We start from the raw sequence: 13312 nt of genomic DNA, 5'->3' as shown, positions 1-13312 counted from the left end.
CTCCATTAGCCTTCTCTCTACTAACATTCTTCTTTTTTAACCTTAGGGTCCAAGGAAGAGAAGTGATAACAAATATATATATCGTTCAACTTACCACAGAATTCAAAATTTCCTCTTAAATAGTTCTTGAAGTCTGCAGTTTTGCCCCCAGCATCTTCTAACCTTTACTAAACACTTTCTGTGTACTGGGAATTATCCATGTTATCTCAGTGAATTCTTCAAATAATTTTGGATAGATTCTACATGTAAGAAATACGTAATTTAGAAAGATTAAAGAGTTTATACAAGGTCGCCCAGCTAATTACTGTGACATCAAGACATGAACTTAGATTGATCTCTAGAACTCCACTCTTTTTTTTTTTTTTTTTTACTTTTTTAATTGAAGTATTGTCAGTTTACAATGTTGTGTCAGTTTCTGGTGTACAGCACAATGCTTCAGTCATACATGAATATACATATATTCATTTTCATATTCTTCTTCACCATAAGCTACTACAAGATATTGAATGTAATTTCCCTGTGCTATACAGTATAAACTTGTCTATTAGAACTCCACTCTTAACCAGTATAACACACTATCCAAAAACCTAGAATGGAATTGGTAATTATATAATTTCACATAATTTTGTATATAGATTTTCTAATTTTCTTGTCTCTGAAATTTATATTTTTGATACATGCATTATAAATAATACTCTTTAAATAAGGCATTAGACTCAGTTCTTCTTGAAAGTGCCAGAAACACGCCCTCTCGTTGTTTTGCTTTGGTCCCTGTGACCAGCTATTGAGGAGGATAGGATGAAGAGAGGAGGATGGGTTGGGGGTCGTCTTAGGTTGATGAGGTCTCCAAAATTCTAAATGTCTAGTTGAAGAGTGAAAGATGCGGTCAGCCAAAAGCATGCCGCAGACACTGTTCCCTAGAAGCCACTCCGTTGCACCACATTTGACCCAGACTGCACTTCTTAACCTGATTTGTACCATCCAGGTACTAACTGTCTCTCTTCATCTTTTTTTGTTTTCCAAATCCAGCTTCCTGTCTTCTTCCTCTTGGTCCAACCTACTACTGAGCCAGGCTTTCTGTTGAGTTTTTGCATTCACTCTTCTTACCTTACCAACTTTATCCCCTCTGCTGAGTTCCAGGTTCAGTCATTTCAGTGTTCCTCTCACCACCACCCACCCTTTTTGGTGTCCCGCTGTGATCAACAATCCCTGGCTGTTCATCATGTCATGTGTTTCTCTGTGTTTACTTTTACTGTATTCCTTGGTGCTGAAGGAAGAGGCAGAGTCACCTGGCAGAAGGTTCCCTACTTGATGTTTGGCTCTTTGTATATATAAATCTTAGATTTTCCTAGTGCAGTGGTTTTTACAGTTTTTTTTTTTTTAAAAAACAATACTTTTATCAGTGAATCCAGAATTCAAATGAAATCCTCCATGAAACTGCAGTATCTGCACATAAAAGTGACAATAAAAGACAATAACTCCTCTATAAATACAAAGATATGGTTAACGTCCTGCCCCAAAATAAGGGCTGAAATGATTATATGACATTTATGCGCTATTTTGTTTTTCCCACATGCTTGTGGTTCTCATGTTTGCCTCTGAAATTGAGATGTCTCTTATAATTGATGTCAAAAGAAACCTGGCAGTCGTTAGCCCAGGAATAACTTGTAATATGGGAACTTAGCGATTCATAGAAAGTATACATCCCTGTAACCTCAACCTATTTGCATTGGCTGTCCCCCACAAGGTTGACTTTTAACTTAAATTTAGTTTATTGCTTGAAATTTCTTAAGAAAGATTACTCTGTGATCTAGTTTTGAAGAAACAGTTAATATTTAGTCTGAAGTTTGTCTGGCATACCAAGCACTTTAATTAAAATAGAAACTGCCCACGCTTAGCACTTCTTTCTGCTTTGAAATTATAATGCCTGTCCTGCAGGTGAAGGTGCTATGAATGCACCTTGTTACTAGTAACCCTGTTCGTAGCTGTGAATATGCAAGAGCAATTCAAAAGGTTATTTTTGACCTGAATGTGAAGAAGGCTTAGAAGAAAACTTGTGATACTGAAGAATAAAGTGGTAGGTAATAGTGCGAAAAAGTATATAATATTGAAAATTTCTTAAAAAAAAACAAACCCTGTTGTTTAATGGGTTTTTTTTCTTTTTTGGTCAGGAAAGGCTATTATTAAATTGATGTGAGTCTTATAATCAATGATACCTTATTGTTGAGTAAGCATGGTAAGGTATTGTAAAACCATGATAATAGCACATGCAGCTTGCTGTCGTCCCCTGGGGATTGCACAATTCTATTCATGCTGGGATGAAACTTTCTGTGAGCCGATATGCTAGAGATGTGATGGGCTTTAAAGAAGCTTGGCCCACATGTGTCTGCAGTGTAACCAGTGCAGACTGGGATATGTTTAAATAGGTGCAAAGAGATGTCAGAGGAAGCTTTCCTACATAGTGAACACTAAACGAGTTAGCCTCACAGGACAGGATAATATTTGGATGAATCCAGTGTGCTAAAACTTTCATACAACACATTTGAGAATGTGTGATGTTTTCTATTCCTGTTTTTAAAATAGTAAAACATATTTTAAAATATTGACCTTTTAAATCAAAGATGGTGAACTCCAGGAAGTACCACAGGGAAACTCTGGGTATTAGGATCCACAGTTTGAAAACGACTAAGCTAGTTTTTCCCTAGTTTTAATTGGTGATTCTTGACTTTCTCTTGAGTCTTCATTTCACCCATCTTGTACTCTGAGAAAATGACCTCACATTCTACTTTGTCTCTATCCTTATTGTAAACTCTTAGGTAGCAATATATAGGGGAAGAAACATGTACTTTAGAATCAGACAGATCTGGCTGGAATCCTTGCTCAGTGAATTAACAGCAGTGTGATCTTGGGCAATGTACTTAACTTTGATGATGATGTTATGCTCTGCAGTACAATGGATTATCCTTATCTTAACGTTGGCTCAGCATTATTATGATATCTAGTATTCACTGAGGGTTTAATATGTGTATTAGGGTTCTCCAGAGAAATGAAACCAATAGTAGATATATACACATGATTTATTATAAGGAATGGGCTCACATGATGATGAAGGCCAGCAAGTCCAAAATCTGCAGGATGGGCTGGTAGGCTAGAGACCCAGGAGAGCTGATGTTCCAGTTTGATTTTGAAGGCAGTCTACTGGAGAATTCGCTCTTGGGTGGGGAGACCAGCATTTTTGTTCTATTCAGGCCTTCAGCTAATTGGATGAGGCCCTCCCACATTATGGAGGGCAGTCTGCTTTACCTGAAGTTCACCCATTTAAATGTAAATCTCATTCAAAAACACCCTCTACGGTGACACACAAAATTAACCATTATATTCTTACCAGCTAGTGTATTCGTTTGCTAGGGCTACTGTAACAAAATACCAAAAACGTGGTGGCTTAGTAGATAGAAATGCATTGTCTGACAGTTCTGAAGGCTAGATATCCAAGACCAAGGTGTCATTAGGTTTGGTTTCCTCTGAAGCTGTGAGAGAGAATCTGTTCCATGCTCTCCCCCAGCTCCTGGTGATTTGCTGGCATCTCGGACTGACAGATGCCTCATCTTGGTCTCTGCCTTCATCTTCACATGGCCTTTTCCCTGTACCTGACTCTGAGTCCAAATTTCCTTTTTTTTTTCTCCAAGGACACCAGTCATTTAGGGTTACGGCCCACTCTAATAAACTCATTTTAACTTGGTCACCTCTGTAAAGATCTTATCACCAAATAAGGTCACATTCTGAGCTCCTGGGGGTTAGGATTTAAATGTATCTTTTTTAAGAGGAACACAATTAAACTCATGATAGTAACAGTCTTTAGAAGCAGAATGAGATATGGAAGCAATTTGAAACTGAAAAGTATGATACGTGTAGGGGGTTACACTAATTTATAAAATTTTTAAAAAAGCTATGTGTACCTCATGTCTGATGGTATACACATAACTTGGAGACAGTGCATATTATGTCAAGTGACATGATACAGAACTGTCAAGAAGGGTCAAAATAAAAGGGACCAGTTGTTCTTGGAGTAGATTGAAGAATGACTTTCCATTTATGGAATTTTGATACATCTCCACTGAGAATAAATATAATGAAGGCCAGACATTAGGATGTTTCGAGAATAAAGAGTGTTATAAATGAAAACATTGAGGAGAATTAATTAATCTGGCTGGAAGTTTTAGAATTGTCGACTTTAAGTTATGACTCAGAAAAGGGGCATCACTGTTATTAAAAACAGGTCTCTGGAGAAGTATAGACACCCTCACATTTGCATTGCATTTACCATTGACTTGAAAAATGTTTTAACTCTTTTTTGGGGGGGGGAGCTTTTAATACATTTGAACAGGAGTAATGGCTGGGCAATACCTGTTTGCAATCATATCAGTGTCCTCACATGGGCTATAAACATATCATGTTTGAGTAATTCAGTAGTTAAATTAATTCATTTTATACTGCCTCAGGCACTGGACAAGGACAATGGAGGCATAAAGATGTATAATGTACCCATATTATCCTGAGGAAGTTCCTTTTATGAGGGAAATAAACTAGCAAACAAATTTAACAATTTTAAATATGAATGACAATTACGTGCTGTGCTCTGTGGCAGGTGCAGGGGACACAGCAGTCAAAAAAGCCCTTGGGGAGCTTACAGTCCAGTGTGCTTGGAGACTTAGGGGAATGGCAGACAATAAATAGACAACAGACAAGTAAATAGTGGTAACAGCTCAAGTGATGGAAGTATAGGGGAGCATGGAGCTCGTGGGAGAAATATTAGACCTAGGTTGTAGAGAGACTTACATACATAATTTATGTGAAACTATTTTGGTGCATTTGATGTTTCTTGGAAATAGAGGTAAGGTTTTATTTCAAGGAAATTATTAATTTTTCTTCATTGTGACCTGGCACTTTGTTGTTGGTGTTACAAAACCAAAAAAATGCTGTACCAAATTATGGGAATATGAGAATCCTTTAAAAAATTAAGAGCCACCTTATTATCAATGGTTTCATACAGTGGGAGCTCCTGCAGAGTTCAAAAGGAAGAGAATCTGGCTTGAAGTTTCCTTTAAAGTTCTTTTTCCTCATGTGTATGCAAGCAAAATATTATGACATTTTGAAGTCACAGTAACTCTTAAATGCCTATGAAATGATTTGCACTCAACTATTATGATTGGTTGTTATGATTTCTGTTTTTAATGACCTGATTCCAAAGGTGACCGTTTTGAACTCTTAAATTGCTTATTATGATCAGTTAAAGATTTAACCATCAATTTTTGTGGGTTTTGCTGTTGGGGAAAAAGTAACTTCAGATATTTTGTAGACCTTTACTTACCTACATGTTGCTTGTATTAAAAAAAAAAGAAAGAAAAAGGTGCAAAGATTAAGTGAAGGGTAAAGTAAGGCTCTTGCAGTAAAATCTTACTTCCTTGGTAAACCTTGTACCAATGGCTGTCTCCATGCTCTGCTTCTGTCATACTCCTTTATTTCCTGGAATTCACAATGGGGATGAGTGAAGATTCAGCCATTGTTCTCCTCCCCTACTGCCTCTTAGGAGTTTTGTGTTAGTGTCCCTCTTGGTAATAAAGAAAATGGCAAAAAAGCATTAGCTCCACAATCTCAGGAACAAGATCTGAAACTAAAATCCTGAGTCATACAATGTGTCTACAAATGGCCCCTACTTCGCCAAAGTGGGGAGAAAGAAAGAAGATGCTAAATTTACCTTTAAAAAATTTTACCTTTCAATGCTATGGAAGATAAAAAAGGGTTAAAATGCCACCAATAAGCAAATCCCATATATAGTTTGAAGATGGGAAATCATCTGCAGCTGCAAAGTCTGAATACAATGCCATGCCACTCTTTGAATCCTTCTGAGAAATAATCATGAGCAACAGTAGTGCGACAGTAGATCGGGGCATACAGCATAAAAAAATTAGAGTGAAGAGAAGTTTAAGATAAACGGGAAAAATTCTAGAATTTGACCGATAATTTATCTGGGTGGATGATCCCAAGCAGAACCCTAGAGAACAGCTGTATCGTAACTAAATTTTAAAAAAATCATTAACTTTGTTTTCTTGATGCATCGTGTTTGAGTGTTACACTTGGAGTATTAGTTCTTAACCATCTTCATCTTAAAACCATTTCTGAGATTGCCTCTAATCTCTATTTTACCATTTTATCTATCAAGCAAAATAAATAAGCAAACATTCTCAAATAAACTGTTTTGTTGTGAATTATACTTTTTAAAAAAAATTTTGGAAAAGTTGCTTTGAGGCAGTACCTGGCAAGCAGGTGTCAGTGAAGATTTAATAAGTAGTGGTATTTTGATACACATAGTAAGGAATCATTAAATCATTTGGAAGTTGAAGGTCGTGGGAGTCTAGCATGTGATTTGCCTATAGCAGCTCATACCAAACAGATCCTTGACTCCACAACCCAGAGCTTCTCAGAGGATTTCTGTCCCCAAGAAGGGAGAGTCATCTCTGCATTCCGAGAAACCCTTTAGCAGAGAAATATGAAGTAGCCTTGATTCCAGATGTTGAGTTAATTCTAGAGTGACAACCCTGACTGAAGGATGTGGGTATTTCATTACTGAAGGATAGAGAAGCCTGTTAGAGAGTGTTTACTTTGGGTTCTAGTGATTGTGTCTGAACAAACTAGGTGAATAAGGAGCTTCAATAAGGGATTCAGAGTTCTAGAAAAAGGGAGGGAATACCAAATAAGTGGGGTGGTAATAAAACAAATACCAACAAAGTTAAATCAATATATCACAAGGGAGATAGCTTTATATCCCTCAATGTGAAGTATATTTTGTTTCTATGTTAGAGAGAAGAAGACGCAGAACTTACTCCTTTCCCTTTCAGCCACCACTGGGCATGCTTGAAACTGCTTCTCTGTTCTGTTCTTGAGGATGCAATTGTCTAAAAGAACAGGAATAGTGGTGACATCCTGACAGTCACACGAGTTTCTTTCTGTACGCTTTTACAAATGCCAGCCAGTAACCCAGTGGCATTTCTACTGTAAAATCGGGAGGCCAGTTCATTTCCCCTCTTCCTTATTTTCTTGGTTTCAAATATATTTCTTATTGCCAATAGAAGTAAAAATCAGAAATTAGAGAGCAAGGGTATCATTTGTCTCTCTTGGTTAATAAAGAGCTCCTAAAAGTGGACTCAGAAAAGATGCAGCAGTTTTATAGGGCAGTTAATCATCGTGTCTTTCTAGTCAGTTTTCCAACTGCAATCAGTGTTGTGTCTTTTATTAGTGGCTTCATGCCCAGATAGAATAAAAATCAAACCACAGCCATGAAACAATACTCTGAGGCTGCTTTTCTAAAAATACATGGACTTGGGCTATTTTTTGTAGCATTGATTATCGTCTCTCAATTGCCTGAATCTCTGAAATCCAAGTCATGTGAATGAATTAAGGGGTCCTTTTATGCCAGTGCTATTCATTCCTTAGTTTCTTCGGTATACTATCGCCATATCATTTTTCCTGTGTTCATGTAGTTGCAGCAATTAAGTGCGCTGCTTCTGGGGGCCAGGAGATAAACAATTTACATGACTCACGTTGCAGGTCATCAGTCCTTGGATACTTTCATGGGCTGTGCACAGAGTCTTAATCACTTGCAGCAGCTACCCAGGCACCAACATATGTGAAAGGGTTTAGAAGGTCAAAGTCAACAAAGAATTTGCATTTCACCAATTCTAAAGAAGGAAAAATCAAACATTTGGGAAAACTTTCCATAATCCACACTGACAGTTGATTTTTCTATGCTGTTTTTCTTAATACCAGCTTTGTTGAGATAGAATTCACACACCAAAAAATTTACCCACTTAAAAGTATACAATTTAATGTTTTTTGAAGAGATATGTAACTATTGCTACAACCAATTTTAGAACACTTCCATCGCCTCAAAAAGAAACACCATACCCACAAGCAATCATTCCCCATTCCCTCCTCCCCACCTTGGGCAACTACTAATCTACTTTGTCTCTATAGATTTGCCAATTCTGGACATTTCATATAAATGAAACAATGTAGCCTTTCGTGATGGCTTCTTTCACTTAGCATAATGTTTTCAAGATTCATCTATGTTGTAGCGTGTGTCAATATGTCATTCTTTCTTATTGCTACCAATGTTCTATTTGTAGGAATATACATTTATCCATTCAACAGTTGGTAGATATTTGGGTTGCTTCTACGTTTCTGGTTATTATAAAAAAAAGTATATGCTATGAACACTTGTGTACAAGTTTTTGTGTGGACATATATTTTAATTTCTCTTGGGCATATACCAAGGAGTGGAATTTCTGGGTCATATGGCAACTTTAGTATTTTGAGTACCTTTCAGACTGTTTTCCAAAGTGGCTGCATCATTTTACATCCCCACCAGCAGGATATGAGCACTCTAATTTTTCCATGTCTTTGTCAACACTTATTATTACCCATCCTTTTGATTATAGCCATCCTGGTGGGTGCGACGTGGGATCTTATTGTGATTTTGATTTGCATTTCTCTAATGGCTAATGAAGTTGAGCATCTCTTCATATGTTCTTAGGTGTTTGTGTATGTTCTTTGGAGAAATGTCTATTCACATCCTTTGCCCATTTCTAAATTGGGTTGTCTTTTTATTATTGAGTTATTAGAGTCCCTTAAATAGTCTAGATACAAATCTCTAATCAGATATATGATTTACAAAAAATTCTCCCATTTCTTTGCATTATTTTCTCTACTTCCTTGATGGTGTCCTTTGAGGCATAAAATATAATTTTGATGATGTCCAATTTATCTGTTTTTCCTATTATTGCTTATGCTTTTCATGTTATACATGTGTATGCTTTTTTTTTTCAGTCTTAATATGGCAGCCTGGTACAAGTGTAGGCTTTGGTATCACAGTCCTATTTTAAGATTCTAACTCTGCTCTGGATAAATTATTTACACTCCCTCAGCCTCAGTTACTCATCTGTAAGGTGGAGATAATATTAGGACTTATCTCGAATTATTGTGGGGATTAGATGAAATATGTATGTGAAAGGCTTAGAATTTTACAGTGCTATAGTAAAATTATGTTAACTTTAGCTGGTACTGTTGTTAAAATCCCAGTAATAATAAATTCAAGGGCTCTGAAAATTAAACTAAAGCCAAGTAGATTCTGTAAGGAAGCACATAATAACGTACAGCTGTAATGTTTTATAGACAACATTGAATTTGGCCCCCTTGGAAACCAGGTAGGGTGGTCATAGTAGTTATTATTTCCAGCAGGAGCTGCAGCTAAGAGATATTAAGAAGGGCTGTTTCCAAAGCCACATGACTGGGAATGATGGAGACAGAGTTAAAACCTAGAGTCTTCTTCTTAAAATCATGAATTCAGTTTTTTCTATAGCAGATTTGTAGTAGAAGTCGGGTGACTGGAGTTTTGTAGTCTTCATGATGAAGTTTTACTTCAGATCATCATGTCCAGAAAGAAAAGAAAGCAATTTTATGGGAAATTAAAATTGATAGTAAGCATTATAAGAGAATTATGGAATTAAAACATATTTGACTAGAAAGTTTATCGTCATGGATAGTCATAACAAGTAATGATGATAATGATATGTACCTTCTTTAATTAAAGAGAACTCCCTCTTTGTTTCCAAAGTGATACATGCTCATAGTTAGACATTAGAGAATACAGAAAAGCAAAATATATACTTACATTCCTAATACATTTATATTTAGAAACATCTTGTAAAATGGGCAGGTTGAATTTGTATTTAATGTTTTGATTCATTAGGCGTGAAGTTAAATTAATTTACATTATGGTTTTAAATTCCGTGCCTCTGGAGGATTTTTAAGAGTTGGTTTGTGGTCATTTGTTGAGCAGCAAATAATTATATTTCCAGATCTGAAATTCACTGACTACATTTACTTCACTGTCTACTCATGTGGAGAAAGAAAGAACTTCTACAATTCTTTTGGTAAAATTAGAGCTTTGTGAGAAATTAACTCTCAAACAGAAAAATAGATCATCTTTAGCAAGCAAAAAGATGGTTGAGCTGACTGAAGTGGTTAACGATTATAAATTCACCATTTTATAGATAAGCAGCAAACACTGTTTAATTACCTTGTGGAATCAGAGGACAGGGACTCACTGACTTGACCCTTACCCCAGTGCTGAGACTCTGGGGGTGCAATCTCAAAGCCTGCAGGCTTTACACAGGACTTTTAAGAGCTAGATGCCTCTGTTCTTTCAAGTTTTATTTTCACTAGCACTCATTGAGGAAAAATATATCTGACTATAACACCAGATCTAAGTTGGTAAAACAACTGTGACATTTGAAGTGCTATTTATATGAAATTTTTTTTTAATCCTTATAGAGATGAAATGACTTCTGGTCTCGAAATAATCTTTCCCGTCCTAGCCATTTATCAAAAAACGAAAAAACAAAAAACCAAAAAACAAACACAAAAACCCTAAAGCAAACCAGTAGAATATGCTGCAGGAATTAAGATTTACTGTCATTGTCTAATCAAGTGACCCCTCCCATTTCCTCTATCTGAACGTCACCATTTTCTTTAGTTAGGATTATGTAGATTATTTGTGCTCTTTCAAACTCATGGTAAATATATTAAATGATGAGGGAATCTCTAGCGCATTTTAAAAAAGTAATTGAGAGTAATTTTTACTTCGTTCCTCAAGTATTAATTATTTCATGCAAAAAGGAAAAGGCTGTTAGTCTTTGAGTGTTGCAGTTTGTTGATATTTAGAAGTGTCATGTGACCACAGATTTGAATTTGCTGTTTTATTTTATTTTATTTTGTTTGGCTAGTTAAATCAAAAGTTATGTTAATACTGTGGAGGCATGATTGTTTTATACAAACAAAATCATTTTGAACTAAAAAGATCCGATACCTGACCTTCATCTTAAATTCTAGCAGATGAAAATGTCAGATGCCTCTGTTGGATTAATAAAAGCCAAATGTCAAATGGAAAAATGATTGTAAGCTTTAATTATGTGGTTTTAGGGGGATAGGTTTCAAGAAAATCAAGGCTTTAATAGTGTCTATAATTGGAAAATTCATTATGAGGAATTACAAGTCGCTCTGTATCTATGCAAAAATTGGAAGTTTTGTCTTAAGAAATGAAACTAATTAAATACGATTTCATTGTATGTGTCTATTAAAAAAATTCAAGTGATAGCATTTATGCTCAACAAAACCTGAAGTCTCTTACAGTAAGTGAAGAGTGTGTCTTCGGTACTAGACTTTTTTTTTTTGAGTTAGTTTAAAACCTTAGGATGTAAAGAATGGTATACTTTAGGGATCTCTGTCTGCTGTCCCATAATTAATGATTAACTAGTTTCTGTTAGAAATAGCCAAAACTTTGAAAACTGTCACAGTTTCTAAGTAGACCAGTTTATAAGTTCGTTTTCAGTATATAGTGACAGGTTATGAATGAAAGAGGATACGGTCAATTAGAGGTGAAAGGAAGCGATGTTGGGGGCAAATTCGAGGAGGAGGAGGAATAGGTTTTATTGCTTTTGGTTATTCCAGTGTACCTGCCTTGCTAATGAAACACCTGTGCACTCACTGATTTTTCATGGAAGAAATACTGAAGTAGGTAGGAGTCCTGACTTGGCATTCCTAAATTCTATTCAAGTGTGTTTAACCCACTCAGGCTTATTCAGAAGGAGTGGTGGCTGGAGTTTTACAGTAACTAACATTTTGTATAGTTTCTACGTGTAGGTACCTGAGGAGTTTTTTTTCTTGTTTTGTTTTTGTATTTCTAGGACTGACTTGAGGTTGGCATGAAGACTTCCTTGAGGAGGCAGAAATTTCATTTACTTTTTTTAGTTTGATCTCACAAAATAAATTCTTTCTCTAAGATAACTCTGGTGGTTGTCAAGCAGCCTGTTGTTAATTGATTTTAGTTCTCACAATTTACCTTAGGTCAAGTTTCTATTTTGGGTTATGAATATAGGTTTACCATAGTTAATCTATCAGAAACACTGAATTATATTAACAGTGATAAATGGCTAACTTGAATTTTAATACCAGTGAATGTTTGGTTTGATGATGCCTAGCTTATGGAACTCGTGATACTCAAAACTGTATGTCATGGAGTAACACACATAATAAAATAGGCACAGATAGTGCAGGAAGCATTTTATAAATGCAGCCTGCAAACTGTGTTACTTTAAAATGAGCTGGAAATGCATTTTTTGGGAATGGTGATCAGGTCTTAGACATGGACCCAAAGAGGTGTATTTATTCAGTTTTTTAAAGAAAGACTTATTTTTTAACTTCCTGCAAATGTCTTTTGGTATTGTATTTACAGATGGTAAAATTCTCTTTATTTGTAAATTTAGTTTCATGTTTTGATCATTTCAAGCAGACTGAAAATGAAAGGTTTATTAATAAAGTATATTTTTGTTTTTACTAGATTTCTGTAGACCACTTTCCATTCTCAATGCCATTACCTTTGATCCAAGTCTTCCTACCATCTGGCAGTTAGTTGTCTGCTGCAGTTGGCCCTTTCTGGCTGAGCTGATTTTAAATTTTCAGGAACTTTGTGAGCTGCTTGTTAAGTGCAAATAGTATTAAAAGTTAAATGATTTAAACTTAAAGCTTAATATATTAAAACAAAGGTAATAAAACTAAAGTTTTCAGTATCTAATTATTATTCTTTATGCTATTGAGGTCATGTTCATTATATCTAAAAGGTAAGCATACTATATTATGATATGCAGCTGGGTATTTCTTCTTGGCTCTTTGTTCAGTGACTTCACATTGGGTGGCTTCAAATTGGTCATGGTGGGAATATTTACACCACAGAAATTGGCAAACACCATGAGTCAATTTTTTTCCCCCTGGAGAAGGGATGGTTAAAGATCTGTCAGCACACCCTACCACTGCCTGCAGTCTGCTAGCTTTTGGTTTTCCTGCTTCTAGACCCTCCTTCCAGCACTGTCTAGAACAACCCACACGCCTAATCTTCCTAAGCAGGGAGAGCTGAACATAGTAAAGGAAGGAATGAAGTCAAAAGAATGTGGCAAAAATCTAGTTTTTGGCATTTAGCAACAGACAAATTGAGCCTCTCTGAGCTTCCATTTCTTTATCCTTAAAATCAGGCAGTGATCCCTTTTTGTTCTACCCACCAAGATTTTCATATTAAAATCACAGTGTGCTAATATTTGTGAAAGTATTATATACATAAAATTTTTTGTTTGCTAGTAGTAAACACTTGATTCACCTTTTCACTTTTTTAAAAAATTTATTTAATTTTAGTATTTATTTGGGG

At 35.8% G+C, this 13312-nt stretch overlaps 1 protein-coding gene across 5 annotated transcripts in view; it reads left to right on the top strand.

Moving 5' to 3' along the window:
* CFTR (CF transmembrane conductance regulator) overlaps window positions 1-13312 on the top strand; it is a 168450-nt gene that overhangs the window by 10187 nt on the left and 144951 nt on the right. Inside the window, exon 1 of one of the 5 annotated variants that reach the window (XM_032483622.1) lies at window positions 11468-11628. The exons of the other annotated variants lie outside the window; for them this stretch is intronic. Within the exon in view, the coding sequence (XP_032339513.1) occupies window positions 11612-11628 (17 nt within the window). The 5' untranslated portion in view covers window positions 11468-11611. Of the gene's footprint in view, window positions 1-11467; window positions 11629-13312 lie in introns of those variants that run through there. 5 annotated transcript variants of the gene reach the window in all.

This window comes from Camelus ferus, chromosome 7 (genome assembly GCF_009834535.1).
Source record: "Camelus ferus isolate YT-003-E chromosome 7, BCGSAC_Cfer_1.0, whole genome shotgun sequence".
Classification (NCBI taxonomy): Eukaryota; Metazoa; Chordata; class Mammalia; order Artiodactyla; family Camelidae; genus Camelus; species Camelus ferus.
This window is presented reverse-complemented; position numbering and strand designations above follow the sequence as displayed.